This window comes from Felis catus, chromosome B3 (assembly GCF_018350175.1).
Source record: "Felis catus isolate Fca126 chromosome B3, F.catus_Fca126_mat1.0, whole genome shotgun sequence".
NCBI classification, from domain to species: Eukaryota; Metazoa; Chordata; class Mammalia; order Carnivora; family Felidae; genus Felis; species Felis catus.
In genome coordinates, this window is record NC_058373.1 from 39,868,998 (window position 1) to 39,890,408 (window position 21,411).

The 21,411-nt window shown below is 47.0% G+C and overlaps 1 protein-coding gene and 1 long non-coding RNA gene across 9 annotated transcripts in view; one reads left to right on the plus strand and one right to left on the minus strand.

Annotated features, from left to right (window-relative positions):
* Positions 1-18,852, plus strand: part of PARP16 (poly(ADP-ribose) polymerase family member 16) — a 28,716-nt gene extending 9,864 nt beyond the window's left edge. For 2 of the 7 annotated variants that reach the window (XM_023255195.2, XM_011282929.3), the window contains 5 exons: positions 2,687-2,824; positions 5,110-5,316; positions 8,332-8,503; positions 9,815-9,956; positions 11,297-12,707. In XM_023255195.2, coding sequence (XP_023110963.2) covers positions 2,687-2,824; positions 5,110-5,316; positions 8,332-8,503; positions 9,815-9,956; positions 11,297-11,435 — 798 coding nt within the window. In that variant the 3' untranslated portion in view covers positions 11,436-12,707. Of the gene's footprint in view, positions 1-2,686; positions 2,825-5,109; positions 5,317-8,331; positions 8,504-9,814; positions 9,957-11,296; positions 12,708-12,800; positions 14,544-18,687 lie in introns of those variants that run through there. The other 5 variants (XM_045059158.1, XM_045059157.1, XM_019832226.3 and 2 more) reach the window with 5 other exon arrangements.
* LOC109500628 overlaps positions 18,057-21,411 on the minus strand; it is a 60,772-nt gene continuing 57,417 nt past the window's right edge. For both annotated transcript variants that reach the window (XR_006599119.1, XR_006599118.1), the window contains exon 4: positions 18,057-19,350. This is a non-coding gene — a long non-coding RNA (uncharacterized LOC109500628). The remainder of the gene's footprint in view (positions 19,351-21,411) is intronic.

The following is a 21,411-nucleotide window of genomic DNA, read 5'->3' on the forward strand; positions in this document are numbered from 1 at the left end:
GGCACTCCTACTAACACGAGAGCACTTAATACCCTCCTACTGCTCTAACACCGTGTTTGTTTAACCTGATTAACCTTCACAGGGATCCCGTGAAGAGGCTACTAATACTATCCAAATTGTACGTTTGAGAAAACTGAGACACACACAGGATTCAAGGTCTGACAGTTCACAGGAGAGGTCAAATGACTCACCCAGGTCACACACCAATAGGGGTTTAAGAGCCCAGGTTTAGACCCAGGCTGCCTGGGACAAGAGCCTGCACACTTCACCAAGTCACCATCCATCTCCCTGACTACACACCATGCTTTCCTGCTTCTGCTCCTTTGCATTTGAAGCCCAGGTCACAGGGCACCTCCTCTGTGAAGCTTTCCTGACAACCCCTTATTCCCCCAGCCCTCACTTAGCAAAAGTCCTGCCTGGTCCCCTAAGTAGTTAGTATACATCTTTGTTATGACAATGAATAGATTTCAGTCATAATTCTTTACCTTTCTGACTCCCCCACTGTGGAGCATCAATACTCATGGAGCATTTACACACCCACACATCCACAGTTTTTAACTGGATCCTCACTGATGCTCCACAAGGCATATAGAGATTGTTGTATTAGAAGTCTGAGGCTAGTGATTGATTCTTTGGAAACAGAGACAGGAATAAAACAATCCTGAAATGTTTCTGATTTTCTACAACAGAGTTAAGAAACAAAATCCTCAAGGTCAGCAACAGCCAGCTTTCTAGACAAATGGAGAAGAAAAGAAATGGACATGTTTAGATCTACTACTTTCTTTCATCTTCTTGGCAACCTGACATGGAAGCAGCGGGGATTCTGTGTTAGAGGAGATTGAGGTACAGCCTCAGGTCCTGAGGTCCAGTGCTTTGCCTACAGACCAGGAATTCAAACCCAGGTCTGTCTGCTCTTTCCTCTACACCCAGGAAAGAGAATTAGAAAAACACAAGATAGGGGCACCTGGGTGGCTCAGTCGGTTGAGCGTCCAACTTTGGCTCATGTCATGATCTCACAGTTCTGAGTTCAAGCCCCACGTCAGGCTCTGTGCTGACAGCTCAGAGCCTGGAGCCTGCTTCCGATTCTGTGTCTCCCTCTCTCTCTCTGCCCCTCCCCCACTTATGCTCTGTCTCTCTCTCTCTCTTTCTCTGTCAAAAATAAATAAATGTTAAAAAAAAAAAAAAAGAAAGAACAAGGAAACCGCAAGATAGTCCTCGGCCTCCAGGAGTCTTAGCCATACAGGGGAGGGATTATTGGGACTGAGGGGTTTCGGGTTTAGAGGAGAGAGGGGTGCCCAGGTTAGTAGAGGTGGAGGAAGGAGCATCCCAGGGGACTGAATGAGCAAAGCTTGGAGGTGGTAGAACCCAAGCTATGTTCACTCAACATTAGTCTGTAGTGTTTTAAATGCCATGCTGGAGAGATTTGGCTCCTAGTGAGCTGTAATTTCTGAGCAAAAGCTATAGAACCTTGTAGCTTTCTGTAAATCCAGGTCCCCTGTCCCTTATAAGAAATCCTGGCATCAGATGTGTTTCTCAATTCAGATTCTGCCCAATTTTACAAAGGTAATAATGTGTTGCACCCACACAACTAAACTTCCTGACTCTGTTCACGTGGGGCACCAGCCTAAACAGGACGGTTCTTGGACACAATGATACTCGCTGCAGGGCAGCATCGGCATTCTGTTCTTGCTTAAGTCCCCATGGCAGCCCACACAGAGGTCCAGGAGCTTGTCTTTGCCTCCTAAGACTGACAGCTGAGGTGTAAGGAGGGGGGTGGGGGAGTGCCTACCTAAATGAAGCTCCATGTTCCACAGGGGCTGAGCTCCCTTGTAAGAACACCATAGACACAGTTGCCAGAGTCCTCACAAAAAGTCACCACACTCAGGGAAACCCAAAGCCGTGGATTGCCCACTCATAGTTTTTCCAGTCCAGGTCCAGTTTACCATCCTGGGTCATTTTTACCATAAGGAGTGTTGCCTGGTTATGTATGTAGTTGACGTACTGCTTCCATCTGGTCTCCGGGAGACAGGTTGACGGGAGGTTAACTGATGCTGAAGGGAAAAGGCCTTGATAGCCCTTTATCCACACTTGTATATACCATGTATTTGGTGACTCCTCCAGCAAGGTGGTATTCCATAATCAGACATTAATATTCCTGCAGCAAAATGTATCACATCAATAGTAATAGGAAGTGGGATAAGTACAGATTAAGGGCACCTGGGTGGCTCAGTAGGTTAAGCGTTCGACTTCGGCTTAGGTCGTGATCTCGCGGTTCGTTGGTTCAAGTCCTGCGTCGGGCTCTGTGCTGACAGCTCAGAGCCTGGAGCCTGCTTTGGATTCTGTGTCCTCTCTCTGCCCCTCCATGCTCACACTCTGTCTATTAAAATAAATAAACTCTGTTAAAACAAAGATTTTTTAAAAATCTTTAAAAAAAGATTTTAAAAATAAAGACTAGTGAACCTCACATCATCTCAGGTCAGGTTTTATAGCAAATGAGTTACAAAACAATGTTTCAGGGTTCAGAGCTTTTAGAGTTTGGTATTTGGAAAAGGAATCCACACCTGTACCTTTCTTCTTAAATTCCTTGAAACATGAAAGGAGTGCAATTCTATGTTTTACCACCAGAGGTCCCCCTAGTTATCATTTGGTTCCAGATCCTTGCTAATGGAGATTTTTCCTCCTTCAGCTTGCAGATGCCAGCAAGCTACCCAACCTGAAAGAACTTCTCCAGTCCTCCGGAGACAAAGACAAACGTGCCAGGGATCTGGTGAGCTGGATTTTATCCTCAAAGGTCCTGACAATCCACAGTGCAGGGAAGTCAGAGGTGAGACTTGGGTCTGTAGGACAGCACATTCCTAGAGCTAAAGGGCTCTGGGACCTCCTTGTGCACCAGAATGGCCTGGGAAGCTTGTTGAAAATGCAGATTCCTGGACCTTGCCCTGAGAGATGCTGATTCTGTGTCTGGAGTGGTCTCAGGAACTTGCACACTGGCAGTGCAAACCTGTGTTCCCCCTCTTACTGTGAACCTGGTGTAGGTTACTGGATGCATTTCATTAACTCAGTTTCCTCATCTATAAAATGGGAACAATAATAGTATACTTCCACAGGGAACTAGCTGTGAGAATTGAATGACTTTTCACATTTAGAAGAATGCCTTAAGGCATTCTGCTAAGGGCTCAGTAAATGTTGGGTATCACAAGCACCCCAGGTAAATCCAGTAAGGGTGCACCCTTGACCACACTTTAAGAAACATTGGCCTCATCCAGTTGTTAGGAAACAGAGAGGCAGAACCGGAAGTAATGGAAAACTTTAGGCTCTGGGATCAAATCCCACTTCCATCCATTATTGAGTCTCCTTTTCCCTATTTATAAATTGTGAATATTAATAGCTAACTCAGAAGGGAGCTATGATAGAATGTATGCCACCCCCAGTACAGTTTCTGGCACAGACCAGACATTCTGTAATTCGGTTTCCCTTGCCTGGCCAGGATCTACCAGGGACAGGCTGGGATGGCAGGGACTTGCGTGTAGGAAGGCAGATCCCTGATCTGGTGCTCTTTTCTCTGAGCAGCAGCAGGGGTTTATCTGTACTGGTCTTTACTTAATTTTATTTTAAGAACATTTAATTTTACAAGCTCCTGCTCAAGACAGAAATCCTCCTTAAGTGGCATAGAATTTGGTACCTTGGATTCTGGTGTCTAGGGACGTCCATCTCTGTTGCTAAATGGTAAATAACACACAGAGCCCCACAGTGGGAGTCAGGAGATCCCTATTCAAGTCCAGGCTGGGTTGCTAACTGCTAGATGATCCCTGGGTTTCACTTTTGTCATCTGCTAAATTTAGATTTATTCATTCTTCATGTGGGTATTAAGCACCTGCTAGATGTTGGCTGCTGTAGGTAAAGTAGATAAGGCAGTGTGACTCCTTGACTTTTCATTATGGACCAGTTAAGTTCCATTAAAATATGGAGTGTTGGTGCCATATGGAGTGAGGGTTTTCAGCCTTTTATCATGTCCAAGTAAGGACGTGAGGCTGCCATGTATCATCACTTTATAAAAGGATGTTTTAATATAAAAAAGGAGGATGTTCTCAAAAAAAGGACAATTCTTCCAAAGAAAGGATGGGAACCTTACAGCAGTATAAATGTATCTGTTACATTGTCCTTATTTTTCTCATTTAAACACAAACCAGAGAAAACTTTGCCACAGATTGGCTTTGGTCTATGACTTACTGTTTAGAAATCACTGAAAAGATGTCATCTCTGCCTTGAAAAGGATTATTGCCTTTTAGGAAGAGCTCACTCTTCTGTATCAATAGGTTTTGTGGCATGACAAATCATTCCAAAAACCTTGATTAAAACAACCTTGATTGTTTCTCATGATTCTGTGAGTGAGTTGGATTGTTCTTCTGGGTGGGGCAGGATGATCTAGTGTCTCAGTCTTCAGTTGGTATGTCTCACATATCTCCATCTTCTGCTGGGGTGGCTGCTGTGGTTGGGGCCCTCCTCTGCGAGACTGTCACCCTCCTGAAGGCTAGCAGGGCTCATTCACATGGCAGTGAAGCGTTCCCAGCAGCAGATGGTTAAGGGCGAGCCCTTTCAAAGTCTGTTTGCTATATATTTGCCAGGGTCCCATTGGTCAAAGCAAGTCACGTGGCCAAGCCCAGATTCAAGGTGGCACAGAGGTGCCACATCTTGATGGAGTCCGGGAATTCTACCTGCAGACTCACATTACAGAGGGGTGATAGACAAGGATGAGTGGAAAGGTTGTGGCCATTTTTGCAACTGATCACACCTTTCTACCTCCTGAGACTATTGTAAAGACAGAGTGCAGGAAAGGGATGTGACAGTGTTATGAAAACTAGGGGGGGTGTCTAGTTCAAAGGAGCAGTTTGTGCTTCTTGGCCTAGTGTGGGGAAAAACATTATGATAGGAAAGTAATCTTGAAGTAGAAGCTCTAAGCTTATTTATAAATTGTTATCTTTATTCTCATGAAACTAGTTCTCATGAGCAGACCCCATAGGAATTAAGCCCAAAGCTTTAGGAGGCCATTTTGGCAGCACAACTTAACAGCTTCCCCAATAAAATTGCGACTTCCTACATGTTTTCAAGTTCGAAAAGATCCAAAAGCTGACCGGTGCCCCTCACACGCCTGTCCCCGTGCCGGACTTCCTGTTTGAAATTGAGTACTCCAACCCAGCGAACGCCAAATTTTATGAGACCAAAGGAGAACGAGACCTAATCTACGCCTTCCACGGGAGCCGCCTCGAAAACTTCCATTCCATCATCCACAATGGGCTGCATTGCCACCTGAACAAGGTGGGGCCTAAGCCTAATGACTTGAGGGTCAGAACCCTGGGGAGTTGCCTGGGGGAGGCTGGGGGGGATAGGTTCACTGAGGCCACACTCAGGTGTGGTCTGCAGACCAGCACCTGGGAGCCTGTGAAAATGCAGAATCTTGAGCCCACCCTAGACCTTCTGAATTAGAACCTGCATTTTAACAAGATCTCTGTGTGATTCCTGTACTGATTACAGTTTAAGAACTATGGATTTAAAGATGGTTCCCAACCTTGGCTGCCCATTTAGAATCACTTGGGAAGCTTTGAAAAATCCAAATGCTTGGCTGTATCCCAGAAGAATTCAATCAGAATCTCTGGTGTGGGGCCCAGATAACAGTATGCTTTAAAAGCCAGGGGATCCCATGGGGCACCTGTGGCTCAGTCAGTGAAGCATCCAGCTCTTGATTTCAGCTCAGGTCATGATCTCACAGCTCATGAGATCAAGCCCTTCATCATGTGCTGTGCTGACAGCATGGACCCTGCTTGGGATTCTCTTTCCCTCTATGCCCCTCGCTTTCTCGTGCTCTGTCTCTCTCTCAAAATAAATAAATAAACATGAAAAAAATAAATAAAAGCCAGGTAATCCCAGTATGTCGCCAACCCTCCCTGTTCAGCATGGTCCCTCGCCCAGCTGCGCCACATCACCCAAGAGCTTGTTGGACATAAAACATCTCAGGCAGACCCCAGACCACCTGATCAGAGATGACTTTAACAAGGTCACCAGGTGATTTGTCTGAAGTTTGAGAAGCACTTGCCTAGGGGACAGTCCAACAGAATCAGTCCTTAGAAATATTGAGGGATGCTCCAAGGAGAGGTCCTTTCCGCCCTTTTTTTTTGGAGTCAAAACAGTGTCACTCACCCTTCTCTGCTGGCATTTATTTTGGCTCTTAGTGAGGTATAGGAAGACAAGTACATATAGGAGCCAGAAAGACCACCTTAGCCACTCTGTGTCCTGAGAAATTACTTAACCTCTCTGAGCCTCAGTGTCCTCATCTGTAAAATAGGACGTTATCACCCACAGTCTCGTGTGCTGAGAGGATTCAAATAGTTCATATATGCAAAGGGTTCTTCCCGTTACTAGACTCTAAGAAAGCAATGACTGCTTTTATAGGTGGATGGAGAGGGTATCTAGGCTAGTGGCAGGGCTGCAGCCTTTCCCTAGTCATGCCAACATCTGCCTCGTCTGAGGGGTTGGCTCCATGGCCATGGGCTCCGTTGTGGCTGATGCAGCCCTGAGGCTAGAGAGACTTCCAACACTGCTGTAGCTGATTAGTGTGCAGTTGGGTTTTTTGTACGATGACAGGCCTGTTTATACTGGCTCTCGGCCTATTATTATGGCCAGGCTACTGGAATCTGGGGGGTCTCTGCTTCACAGCATAACTGGCCTTGGAGGAGTTGCCTGAAGATTACACCAGACCTTCTCTTCAGTGTCCAGGGAGTTTGCTGCTTAGAGACATTTTGTCGGAGTCCTTTGGTAAAGCGGATGCTCTTTTGGCTGCTTCTGTCTGGGTTTTCAGTGAGGGGCTTGCTTGAGGGAGCCTACTTGCCAGTTGAAGCTGTGAAATTGATTTCTTGGTACAGATACCCCAGCTTTCCCACTGTGGTGCACCTCTGCTTACAGCAGTCTCGCTCAAGGCTCTTGAGTCTATGGAGTCTAGTCTGTGTGTATATGGCAGCTATAGCTTAGAATGGGTGTAGAGTCAGATCAGACAACACCAAGGGTCCTTGGAGAAGGTCTGTGTCAGCTTTTGAGACATGGGGACACTGCCTAAGGCAAGGGGCTTCCCAAAGGTAAAGCAAAGGCTTGTTTCATTTCCCCTAAGCTTCACCTAACCAGCTTAGAATTGTAGAAGCCTGGTGCCACTGAATAGGACATTTCTCAGTTCCCAAGCATAGGCTGTTCAGAGAGCAGTTTGAGTTCACTTAACAGATCCTAATACTGCAGCCAAAAGATAGCAATTGAATTTCAACTTGAATTTCAAATTCCATCCATTGGTAACAGCTACCTGAAATGTTGTGTTGAGAAGGATTCTGAGTCAGTATGAATGAGTGCCATGATTGATATTTTTATGCTGGCCATCATGGTTGATTATAGACTCTTGGCCATGGTCCACCGTGGGCAAAAGATGTGTCTGCTCTGCCTGCTGTAGTCTCAACTTGTAGGTATGTCTCCTGATATCATTCTCTCTCATCTGACATGCTCCTTCATGGAGGACATCAAGTTAGCACCTACCACTAGAGACCTGCCTCCTAGATTTTGGACATCTCCTTGGTTGACACCAACACAGAGTAAAACTTACCATGTCCCTAATATAGGCCTGCCCTATTTGGTTACAGTTCTTGTCTGAGAGCTTCATTTCTTTTTCAAGTAGTGACTTTGATTACTTCCATCCTCAGGTGTGATCCCCCTCGCTGTGCATAAGTGTGTGACTTTGCTTCTGCAAGGCCATTGGTGTAACCATGCTAAATGCATTCACGTAACAGGAATTGCTAATACATTATAATATAAACGCCCACCCCTCCGATGTGTCAGGTGTCCTGCTCGATGCTTTATGTACATTATCTCATTGAATCATCCTCAACCTCATAGAGGAGATACTAACATCACCATTTTACAGATGTAGAAACTGAGACCGAGAGAGTTTATGTAACTTGCCAGCTTGTTGGAGGTATAGTCAGGATTCAAACTCAGGTCTGTTTGGACTCTTATACCTATGTTTTTCTCACTCAACCTTGACCATAGGAACTGCTAGTTTTCTAGGCTAGGTGGGCACATCCACAATTAGTTAAACGGTCATCAGATAGGAATGGGTTTACTAATAACCCTGTGATGATGTCATAGAATAATTTGATATTATATGCCTTTTACTGGGGATAAAGAGGCTTGAGAATTTTGTATTTACAACTCTGTTGAAGAAAGACCTGTGTCAGCTTGCCTTGCCAATTTTACATTCACCCAGCCTTGTTTCTTTTCTGTTGACCTCTGCCATTCCAGACATCCTTGTTTGGGGAAGGGACCTACCTCACCAGTGACTTGAGCCTGGCCCTCATTTATAGCCCCCATGGCCTTGGATGGCAGCGCAGCCTCCTTGGCCCCATCCTCAGCTGTGTGGCTGTGTGTGAAGTCATTGATCATCCAGATGTCAAGTGCCAAATGAAGAAGAAGGGTGAGTGAGGACTTGGCCTGGACCTAGGCTGCAGGCCTCTGAGTGTGTAGGTTCTTGCCGTTGACCCATCTGTTGGGTGGAGCACCCATTGCATGCAGAGGGATGGGCTGGGTCCAAAGCAATGTGGGACAGGGGCTTGCCTTCAAGGAGTGAACAGTCTCCTTGGGGATTGAGCACTTACTACAAGGTGGTGGGCACAGAGTGCCATGTGAGGAGGCTGATGAGGTCCACAAGGGCAGCTCACAGGAAGGTGCAATCAAACATAGTAGGTCCAAGTACTCAGGGGAAACTTTGGGGAGAGGTAAGATTTTTTTTTAATGTTTATTTATTTTTGAGAGAGAGGGAGGAAGGGCAGAGAGAGAGGGAGACACAGAATCTGAAGCAGGCTCTAGGCTCTGAGCTGTCAGCACAGAGCCTGACACAGGGCTTGAACCCACGAACGGCAAGATCATGACCTGAGCTAAAGTCAGACGCTTAACCAACTGAGCCACCCAGGTGCCCCGGGAGGAAGTGAGATTTGACAGATAAAAGGGAGCGTGTGAGGCCAGAGTGTGGGCTCCTTGAAGGCAGAAAGTGAGTTTTAGTCACTCTTGGGCACCTGATACCTGCAGAGAGCCTGAAACCTACTTGACATTCAGTAGGTATTCACTAAACTGAAGCTAAAGACGTGGATCCAGACCCTGTCCTCCAGCTACTCTGGTATGTGCCTGAGCCCCCAGAGGATGTGAGAGGCAACTGAGGCCACAGAGAGTAAATCCTGGACTCTCTGGGGGAGTGGATGACTAGCTAGAGCTCAGTCCACTCCCCCGATATGTCTCTTAGAGTCTGTGCCTTGTGCGCCCTGCTGTTTTGCCCGCAAAGGCAGAAGAGTCGCAGAACTGTTATTCTAGTCTCCAGAACTGGCCTGTTGATTCCACTGAGAAAAGGAGAATTGAGGAAACTGTCTGTTCCTGGCCTCTAATGTAAAACAACTGGAATCCTGAGGAATGGCCCGTGTCTGACACTACCCTTCCACACCAGGCAGCATGAATATTTGCATTTATAATTCTTAGGAAGTTAGCAAACTGTGACATCAACATCAAAACAAAACCTTGCAGAGTCTACTGTTGCACACAGCTTTGGCTTTGTTTGTTTGTTTGTTTGTTTTTATAAAGCCTCATCATATTATTAAAAGGAAAGTTTTAGGTTTTTAGGTTTTTTAGGCTTCCCCACCCTCATGACCAGGAGGCTTGACTTATTTCTATTTGTAATTTGCTTTTTTTATTATTGTATTTCCCCCCGGTGAAGTTGTACTTTATTCTCCTTATTCAGATTCTAAGGAGATAGATCGCAGGAGAGCAAGAATCAAACATAGTGAAGGCGGAGACATCCCTCCAAAGTACTTTGTGGTCACCAATAACCAGCTCCTGCGAGTGAAGTACCTGCTGGTGTACTCCCAGAAGCAGCCCAAGAGGTAAGGAGGACGGGCCCTGCTAGAGGTCCAGGAGAACATCTAAATGCTGAGAGTATTGTGTCCCTAGTTATCAGCATCCCTTGCCCCCAGCCTTAGACCTCAGCTATGTGTAAAATATATAAAACGCTGTGCTGCACACGGTGAGGGGTGAGGAAGACAGGTGGAATAAGATGCGGTCCTGGCCCTGAGAGGAGTGTGTTCTAGTGATTAAGAGAGATTTGTAAATACAAATAACATGAGGGACCGAACGAAGACAAATTGGCTGCTCCAGACCATGAGGCCCCTTAGCCACCCAGGCTCCTGATTGTAGTCGGAAATGCACTGATTTAGGTTAAGTCAAGAGGCAGGGTGGTGCCTGGGTGCTGACTGGGAATATGTGCCACTCTGCTTGGTCACTTCCTGCGGTGACTGCTCCTCTCTGGACCTGAGATGCTTCATCTTTATGTCCAAGATGAGGGTGTTGGACTCAACAGCAGACAAGACCTGTCAGCTCCTCAGAACCGTGGTGGATTCCACATCCCATCTCAGCACTGTGATGGTGGGTGGCAGGGTTCCCCGGGATCGAGGGTCACTTTGAGATCCTGTCACATTGTTGGGGTCTGTGGCAGAGCTTCTGATGGGGACGAGCAGCAGATGAGCAGCTAAGGGGGTCACTTGTAATCCTCCCCACTCCTGGCTGTATACACCAGTGTTTCCATGCTTCAAGATTTCATAAACCAGTAAAATCCTCACCCCATCCCCCACATTGGGGAGATTTGCATAGGGTTCCTGAGTCTGAGGAACATTATCCTCTGGTTTAAAATCATCTGGCTTTTTCTACTTGAAAATTCCATTCCTTTCCCACTTCTCCCCGGAGTGTCTCTTCAGTACACACTTGGACGGTTTAGATCATCTCCCAGTGGGCCAGAGAGGATTTCCCCAGCTCGGACTGATATCTGTACATGTCTAAAAGTGAAAAGATTTCTGCTAAATTACCTGCCACCTGCTGCCATCTGGGCAGACACCCTGAGCACAGTCATTCTTCTAGATACCAAAGTCTTGCCTAAGAAAAGATGGGTCACAAAAGGCACCAGAGGAGCTATGAAAGAGAAGATCAGGATGAGCTCATTGCATAGCTGTCTTTGTACATTTAGAAGATGTTCTGGTGAAAGATGTGTCGGTGCCAGGGCAAATTGCCCCAGATTTTTTTGAGCGAAGGAGCATGCACGAAGCTTTGTTTCATGGCTCACCCAGAGGATGAGATTCATCATTTCATCATCTTTGAGCCAGAAGTTGTTGCATACACTTAAAAAAAAAATGTTTTTCTCTTCTTGCCAACATCACTTTTTCCCCCCCTTAAGCAGGGCTTCAAGCCAGCTGTCCTGGTTTTCCAGCCATTGGTTTACGGTCATGATATCCCTGTATCTGCTGCTGCTGCTCATTGTGAGTGCCATCAACTCCTCAGCTTTCCAACACTTCTGGAATCGTGCAAAGAGATAATCTCTCTGGTGTGGGGGCCACCTCAACCATGTGCCTTATGACAACCTGTTCTGTACCTCCCATGCGCCGTGTCCAACCAGGTGGAGCCTGGGGGCCAGTTGGGGACCACAGGACAATTTTCATATGCCATAAATGTATTGATTGCCTTTGATGATGCTCTGAGCCACACTCCGCTCAGTGGGGACCACGCGTCTCTCGCTCTGGGGCTTCAGGGGAGTCCTCCTGTCTGCTCCTTCCTAAACAGTCCTAGGGAGTTGGTTTTTCTGCCAGGGCCAAAGGAAAAAGTCCTGCTGCATTTAAAAACAAAGTGTCCAAGCTGTCAGTGGGGTGTTTACAGTCACTCCTGGCAGACGTTGGCCCTTTCTCTAATGCCTTCTGGAAGGCAGAATATGTGTAGTGGGGACTATAAATCACTAGGCGGTTGCCTTGTTTTGACCTGAGACACCCAAGAGGAACAGTCATGTTTCTCATAAAAATTGGTGGGATCGTTTTGAATTCCATCAGCCTTTGTATGTGAGTGCAAAACCTTTTCACAGTTTTCTCAGATCAACAAACAGCCTTCTGCTACAGCTGTAACCCCCCTGCCCCAACCATGGACAAGCAAGGAAGGAGCCAGAGACCTGATAAAAAAGACAAATTTAACAGCAACTCAAGTCTTTTTCTAAAAATTACCAACTGCTGATTGTAGTTGAAATGGAAACACATGTTTGTTTTCTGTTTTGTTTTGCTTTTTAAAGTAGCTATTTGACAAATTCATCTTTGGGAGCTGAGTAAAAGGAGAAGATTTCGAGAGCACTCTTTGGTCAGTGCCCATAGTCTCTTTCCTGGCCATGTGTTAGAGAAAGGGATTTGAGTTGCAGGCCTGCCACCTGTTCTTGTTCTCACGAAGCTGCCTTGATTGTGGCCTCCCAGCCACAAGTGCCACACTGCAGGACCTCAGGACATGGGCCTGCCTCAGTCTGCCGCCAGTGTGCATGGACAAGCCTCCCTTGGAGGGCTCACAGGTCGTCGGGACCCAACCTGGGCTTTAAAAGTGGGGAGGAAGCCTCTGGCTGCTCAGGGAGCTGCAGATCTCCTTGCTCTGTTCTCTGTCCTTCCTTCCTGCCCTGTTTCAGCCATCATGGAGCCCCATCTGATTTGAGGGGTAGATCTCTATAAAGAAGGTAGAAAGTCATTTTTCTATAATCTGTGAAGTTGTGAACAAGCCACTATCATGGTTTTTACATTGAATATTGGAAGATTTCAGAGATAATAAAGGTATTTTCCTAATTACCAAGTGGCCTTTGTGACTGCTTTCAGTCTCAGTGGGAGTCTGCCATGCATGCCTTGTTGCTAAAAATCTTATCTTCTCTTCCTTTGTTCAAGGTAGCAGTTTTCTGGACACCATATATCACCTGGATATCTAGTAGGTATTAGATTGCTAGTCATTGATTTAACAAATACGAGCACCTACTGTGTGCCAGGCACTAGAAATAGGAGCAGGATCAAGGTAAAAGTGTCTCTGCCCTCCTGGAGCTGCCAGTCTGGCAAGGTCGGGAGCTGGACAAGCATTCTCAGGAGTGGGGTTGGATTACATGTTGTTATAAAGGAGTTTTGGAAAATACTTGGCAAGAAGTCTTAACATAGTCTGGGGTCAGAAAATACAGAAGTGACACATGTACACCTGCAAAGCACCTACGTGTGCAAATTTCGTTTTTTCTTTTCTTTTTCTTTTTCTATCTTTGTTTTTTTTTTTAGTAGGCTTCACACCCAGTGTGGAGCCCAACTCAAGACTTGAACTCACAACCCTGAGATCAAGACCTGAGCTGAGATCCAGAGTCGGACACTTAACTGACTGAGCCACCCAGGTGCCCCTGATTTATTTAATCCTGACAACAGATAAGAAACGGAAGTGCCAGAGAATTTTGTAGCTTGCTCAAAGCTATGTGGCTGGGAAGCAGCACAGAGCTGGGAGCTGCACATGGCAGGTTTCAGTGTTAATCTCACAACCACCATCCTCTGCAGCACCCCTGGGCTCCTAGAAAAGGAGCCCATATTTAACTTCATATTTAACTGAAACCCGAAAGAACCACCAGTATCAGGCCAACAAGTGGAGGGAGAGTGTTTCAGGCACTGGGAAAAGCACATGTAAGGACCTAGAGTTCTTGCTGGAGGAGTTAAAAGCAGGAAGGTCATAAAGGAAGAGGCTGTGGTGAGAAATGGGGCGGAAGAGGTGGGCACGGGCCAGATCATGCAAGACCCTCAAAGCTGTGGGCCAGGGAGCGCCATTAGGTTTTAAGCATGGAAATGATATGATCAGATTTGGTTTCCAGGAAGCCCATTCTGGCTGGTGGTTGCAGAATAGATTTAGCATTATTTTGAGGATTAAAAGAACTGACACAGTCGGGCTCAGCACAGAGCAAATAGCTGACATGTTTCAGCTGCTATTATTAGTTTTTAGTGGCCCAGCAGAGGGAAATGAGCGTGCACAGGACACCTAGCAGCAATGTCCAGGGAAATAGGAGGAAACCAAGACAGCAAAGTGTCATGGAAGCCAAAAAGGCAATCTTGATGAGCAGTGTCAAATGGTGCCGAGCAGTTGGGATTATACCTGGGAAGTATCCATTGGATTTACTGAGTTGGAGATCATTAGCGAACTTGCTGGGAGCAGTTTCAAGTAGCATTCAGCAACAGGGGATGCGGACAAAGTCCAACTGCACAGATGTGAAATGTGCAGTTTCCAGAAATTCTCGGGCAATATTTATTTAAAACCTAGTCCCCCCTCTTTTTCCCTGAGGTTTCTGCCCCCACCCCACCCCCAGAGAGTCAATGCAATACCTGATGTGAGCATGGGGCAAACAATGAGCATAGTAGGAACTTGAGGATGGATGAAGAATGTTCCTATCCTCCAGGTGCTCCTAGGCTAATGGAGAGCCATTGGACAGGTACATTTTGATGTGACAGAAGGAAATCCCTGAGTGAGCAGAGAGTAGGTCAGGACTACATTATGACTTTCATGGGCACTTTGGCCTTCCTGGACTCCTTAATAAATATTTAAAATTATATTTTATGATTGTGTTGGTATAAAGATGAATATATTACTATTAAATACTAAAATGTTTGCTTCCACTTACAAGCTTGTTTTTTCCTCCTGATTTTTAAAATTTTAGTTTTAATTAATTTTTAAATGTTTATTTTTGAGAGAGAGTGAGAGAGCACGAGCAGGAGAGGGGAAGAAAGAGGGAGGGACAGAGGATCCGAAGTGGGCTCTGTGCTGAGAGCAGAGAGGCTGATGCAGGGCTCGAACTCAGAAACCGTGAAATCATGACCTGAGCCAAAGTTGGGTGCTTAACTGACTGAACCACCAAGGCACCCCTTTTTTTAATTAAAAAAAATTTTTTTTAGAGAGAGAGTGCAAGTGGGGGAGAGGGGCAGAGGGAGAGAGAGAGACAGAATCTCAAGCAGACTCCGCACTGAGCATGGAGCCCAACACAGGGCTTGATCCCATGACACTGGGATCATGACCCGAGCCCAAATCAAGAGTTAGATGCTCAACCAACTGAGCCACCCAGGCATGCTTCCTTCTGCTTTTAAAGGAAATTAAAACATTTTTGTAATGTGGATTCTATGCCCTGTGCCTATGATGCCTTATGGATGGGTCCACCTTGGACTAGGGTAATGGGCAATAGCGTGAGATCTCTGGGTAACTAGAAATGGAGAGGCGGGAAGGAGACAAACTCTAAAGACTCACAGTTCTATTTAGCACCAACCTGACATCTGAAACAGACCCCAGAGGCCAGCCATCTCCAGGAAAGGGCAAATTTGAGTGCTGGAGTTTGGAGGCCCAAGGGGATCATGCTGCAGACATTTTTTCATGGAGAAAGAAGAAGCAGTCTCCTTGCTGACACACCCCCTCTGGGCCAAGAGCTTCACCAGGCCACTGATGGCAGAGGAGACCAGATGGTTCAGTTGGAGCCACCTCACATCAGAGCTGCAGCTGCCTTGGTCTTGTGAAAGCAAACCCATCAACCCTCTATCACTAATGCTACTGTCAGTGAGGACAATTTGGGCAGGGGTGACAAGAAGACCTTCCACAAGTTAGGTCACTGCTTCTGGAAAGTGCCAAGAACCCAATGAGCTGTCAGTTTTCCCCACAAAGGGAAGGGGTTTTACTCTGTGGGCTTTTGGATAAATGTACCTGTGTATGTGAGAGAAACATGGAATAGGAATGTGATTCACTATTATTTCTGATTAATTCATTTCATTAAATACTGATTGCTTACAAAATCAGAGCTGGTAGGGAGTTTGTGACTTAAAGAGCCCAATTCAGATCTTTTTCTTTAGAACATGGCCCCATGCATCCGAGCCCAATCCTGCTGCTAAGCCCTGGAGGTTTGTGTTGGCCTGGAATCAGCTGCACTCACCCTCCCCATTGCCATGGTGATTCTTGGGATGGTGGGGGGAGCTGGGTTCAGCTCCTCTCTCTCTCTCTCTCTCTCTCTGTCTCTCACACACACACACACACACACACACACCCTCCTTAAGCCCCCTCCACAGCCTCCACCCATCTCTCCTCGCTCCCCTCCTTTCCACCCGGCCCCACCTCGTGAGTTTTCCATCTCTTGGCCTTTGTTTGTTTTTGCTTTTGTCAGTCTCCCTCCTCTGGATGGGTTTCTGTTTGTTTCCAAACTGTCTGGGGCTGTGTACCAGGGAGACAGTGTCCTGGGCTGCCTCTAGCCCTGATCTGGTTAGAATAAGCCCCTCTTCTTTGCATGATCTCCAACCTGACATTTGGAACATCCAAAACAAATCATGACATTCTGAAGCGAGATAGAAACCACCATCTCCACCCACTTCTGTTGGCACTCCTGTCCACCTGGAAAAGGTTTTAGAAAATTTCCAGTGTTCTCCACATCGTGCAGCCCTGGGAAGGGGAAGCAGCACTTTTTGAATACCTATTGAATACCAGCCACTGGGCTAGGCTTTTTGCTTGTGTTAAAAATCTGGTGTGCAGCATTGAGATTCAACTGCAGGCTGTCAGAGGGAGCAGGGCCTGGGCTGTCTTGGCATACCCAGTATCTAAAAGATGATGGAGACTCAGGAAAAGTCTGCTGAGTGAATAAATGGATGAAAGGATTCAAGAAACTTCCCTGCCACAGCAGAGAGTAATGACTGAATGTCAGCAAAGGTGATCAAAATTATACTTGAAGAAAAAACACACTGGCAAGGCTGTGCAGATGAGCGAGGGTTTCAGGGATGGTTGTGGACACTGGTTGCCTGATTTCAGAGTCCCATTTGCTCTGCACCTTTTGGGAACAGTAGGGGGTAGGCAGAACAAAGCCTTTTGTTTCACTGAAAAGGCTCAGAGTTAAAATGCACATAGTCCTTTGATGCTGCTTCATACACACATATATAAGTGACTGATGACAAAGTCTTTCCTAAGAAAATGGGATTTAGAAATGAGTTGGGAAGAGTGCTAGTAGAGAGAAAGCAACCAGGGGAGATTCAAAGGCCAGAGGAGACTTGTGGGGGTCAGGAGAGAAAGGGAAGGCTGAGGCCCCTGCAGTCAACCCTCTTTCAGTGCCCATTTAGCCAAGGGAAGTCCTTGGTGAAAATAGCTTACGGTGCTGATAGGGCCTTCCAGCCCTCACAGCATTGGTCAGTTTAGTCAAGCTGCCCACCAGTGTGGACAGGAAGGGAAAAGGCCAGTCCGAATTCCTGGGAAGTATGGATTACAGATTGGTTAAAGATGTAGGTTTACTGTTCTTGGGCAAGTATAGCCTATCCCAAATGGGCCCTATAACACATTGCCTGTCAGAGATCTGTAGGGATTTAAAACTAGCACATCAATTACATATTTTTTTTAACTTAAAAAAACTTTTTTAATGTTTTATTTATTTTTGAGAGGCAGAGAGAGACAGAGCGTGAGCTGGGGAGGGGCAGAGAGAGAGGGAGACACAGGATGGGAAGCAGCCTCCAGGCTCTGAGCTGTCAGCACAGAGGCCCTCATGAGGCTCGAACTCATGAACCACAAGATCATGACCTGAGCCGAAGTCGGACACTTAACCAATTAGGCCACCCAGGTGCTCCATCCATTACATTTTTAAAGGGCTTGGGAGTGCTTGAAAAGTATTCATCTGCTTAGTTCTTTGACCATTGATTTCCTTTGGAAGACACCTGTTCTTTTTGTGGTCCATCGTTCACTCACCCTCCTGGTACCATACCCCAGCTTCCTGCTGGGAAACCAACCTCTTTTCCATTTTCACTGGATCTGGGTAAAGGTGACTGCTCCTTCTACCCACACACCCTAGGCAGGGAGCAGTGGCACAGGCCTGAGCCAATCAGCAAGCTGCATTTCTCTGGCCTTAGTGATTGGTTCATATACCAACATGTGACCCCCAAGAAATCTATAAGAAGATTTTTGCAGGAGCTGCTGGGAAAGAGACATTTGCCTCCCACCCCCATTCTGTCAGTGTGCGAGGCTGGTCCTGGTGTTGCCGCCTTGAATCTTGCTGCCACGGGAGCCTCCTACTGACACCAACACAGTGGAAGGCAGAGCCAAGAGAGGAAGAGAAACTAAATCCTGATGATGTTGTTTGGGTACTCAGTTTGGTTGTGCCTAAAGCCAGACTTTTCACTGTGTAACCAACCAATAGACTCCTTTTTTATTTAAGAGTTTAAATTGGAACTTGTGGGAGATACAGTGAGGAGGGGTCCTTAACTGATACTCTTTGCCATCCTGGAATTTCATTATTTTTGGTATAAACTCTTTATTAAATATATAGAAAGATGAATTCCAAACAAATGAGTCAGGATTGATGAATTTTTCCTGACCTCCTTAGACAAGGCACTCAAGCCTATGCAAAATGAGAGATGGGCAAAACACACCAAAAAACCCCACAAAAAACAAAAAACACCTAAAACAAAACAAAAAAAACCCCACCATGTTCTGGGACCTTCTAGAGCCTTGGCATCAAAATGCCTCCTTGGGTCAACTTGGACTCTTCTACAGAGTGCTACGGAACCCCAAAGCACTCTGAGATCTGGGAGCAGCAATAGGTAGAGATGTGACCGGGCACATGTTATAAGCTACACCAGAGAGGCCTGGCCCTCAGGAATACCAGAGGTGAGGTCTGCACCAATAGAAAGAATGGGAGAGAAAGGCACTACCATTTATCAAGTGCCTCCTGCATGGTGGGCCTATTGAAAGAATTCTCTCATTTAATCTTCAAAATGTCCTTGTGAGATGGATACTGTAATCTTTATTTTACAGAAGAATCAGGCCTGGAGAGGTGACTTGCCCAAGGTGAGAGGGCCTGGAAGAGGCAGCACCAAAGCTGACTCTGGAGCTGGAATAATAAGAAAGGCAGGCAAGTACAAGGCGGAAGCCAGAGGGACTGCCTGAGCAGAAAGGATCTGGGCTGGTAGCACAGGGAGGTTGGAACGGGTCTGGGGGATGCAAAATGACCTCCCTTCCTAGGCTAAGGCCGTTAGCTCTGACATGTCTCATAAGCAGGGGGCACCTGGGATGCTGGGAGTCGGACTGTAGGAAGTCTCTCCTGATGGCTGCATGATTAAAAGGCTGGGTTCAGCCCCATTCACCTTTCTGCCCTGTCACTGCAGATCCAGGAGGTGAGCTCAGAGGCACATGGCATGGAATGTGGGGCAGGGAGGGGTGGCCCCTCCCTTCCACCTCTGCTGCCTTCTTAGAGCTCAGGCCATCAGCCTGCTCTGATTAAGCTGACTTCTTGGAGTCCTCAAATCCAGGGGTTGCCAGCGGCCAAATCCCCCTGATTGTCTGGGATGTTCCCGACAGCAGAGAATAAACAGTCTCTCCTGTCCGGCCAGCTGTGCTGAGCAGCATTCCTGTCTCTTGGCCCACCCGACTGGGTGGGGCTGCAGCACTGTGTCCACCTCCAGCAGAGGCCTAGGGAACCTGGCGAGAGGGTGGAAAGGGAGAGGAGAGGTCACCGTCTCCAGGCCACACAGGACATTGACTCCTGCCTGAGTCCCCATTTTGCCTCAGCGTGAGGCACCTCTGTTTCAAGCCACTGCCTGGCACAAGCTCTGTGCATGTAATAATGACTCTGTGACTTAAGAGGAGGCCCACACCAGGCCACTGCCTCCTGGGATTGGAGCCCCTCACCCTTATCCAGAGACTGCCTGGGGGAATTAGAGACTCCTATCTCATTCTGACTACATCTGAAGGCATCACACCCAAAGGGGTCATTTTATGGAGGTGGACACAGTGAGTCAGCAGCAGAAGTGGGACTAGACGCTGGACCTTTCATTGCTGTCCATCACCTTGGAATGCTGTGGATGCTGGGGCTAAAAGTGACACAGGGGCTCTGAGTGAGAGGGGCGGCCCATGTTTTTGGAGAGGAGCAGAGGTGTTTTCATCCTACGCCTGTTTTGGAGATCAGGCTTGTGGCCGAGCCATTTCCTGAGGAAGTAAGTCCTCTGGAAAAGTGCTGTTCACCAGCCCCTCCTAAATCATGCTTTTGGAAGCAGAGCTGGGGCAGCAGGACCTGCGTGGGGCTCTGTCTCTGTCTAGAGGCCAGCACACAGCCTAGGCTTGGCAGGCTACGGGTGGTGGCTGGGGACGGAGGGCAGAGTCCTTGGCAAGGGGGAGCACCCCCCAGCACACACCATCTGCTTCTCTGCCACAGGACTCTGGCCTGGGATTGTGGAAGAGGAGAGAGTAGCCTTTCTCAGCTAGTCTGCAAAAGGAATTCCTCTAGGAGCCCCTTCTGGCCGCAGACAGAAGTGGGAGGGAGGCAGACAGTGTGGGAGCCCAGGGCAGCCAGGGGGTCTCTGTGGACAGGTGTCTCACTCCCAGTCTGTCTTAGGCCTACAGCATTGTCTTTGTCTAGCTGCGTGTATCAGTGTGAGTTTATGTGACTGTTCTGTTGTTTGCATGTCTGGGCGGCTGCATTTCTGGTTGGAGCTGGGTTCCTCAGTGGGAAAAGCATGTTTGCCAGCATATCGATGAGTCCCTATCTCTGTGTAAGCTCATGTATGTGGGTATCTTCAAGGGAACATGTGGGCCTCTGCATAGTGAGTGGGTCTGCACGTGCCTGCAAGTTTCTGTGGGAGTGTGCATATGAACATTTAGGTTATTTTGTTATAAACACGTACCAGGCTTTCTAGATGTAAGTTTATTAGGTATGTGCATCTCTGGGAGTGTGGGTATATATACTTGTCAATAATGTGTTGGTGAGTGCCTGAAAGTGTATATGCCTGTCTGTTTATATCTGTGCAGAAGCATTCACTCATTCAATTCATTCACTAAATGATTTTCTCATTTACTAACAGACATCTTTAAAGTGCTTGTTCTGTGAGCACTGTGCACTGGGAACTTAGGGAGGTATCCAGGGCAGCTCCTAATGTTTTTAAGAACCAGGGCAAGACGTACATTTGTACGTCTAAATATATTTTTAAGTTTTTTTTTTTTTTTTTTTTTGAGAGAGAGCAGAGGAGGGGCAGAGAGAGAGAGGGAGAGAGAGAATCCCAGGCAGGCTCCGTGCTGTTAGCCTGGAGCCTGATGCAGGGCTCAGACTCATGAACCGTGAGATCATGACCTGAGCCAAAACCAAGAGTCGCACGCTTAACCCACTGAGCCACCCAGGCGCCCCAGTACATCTAAATATTTAAACGTTGTAAGTCAAAACAACAAACTGCTAAATAAAATACTTAATCCCAATAAGCCAGAGGGCTGGGTTTGATTTTGGATTCTTGACTCCTCTGACTTCTGTGCTGGAATTCAGCAATGCAGAATAAGTGGCCCCAGCCTCTTTTTCCCCATTCCGGCTCCGTCCCCTATCTTGAGTGGCCTTGCAAGCATGTATTACTCCTAACGTGTCCAAACTCCATGAATGCACCCCACAAACAGCTGCCCTCTGGCCACCTTTTGGGCTCCGGGGTATGCACACTACTGGCAAAGTCTGCCCAAATGGTTCTGAGCAGGAAATAATGGGGTCTCATGTACCTGATTTAT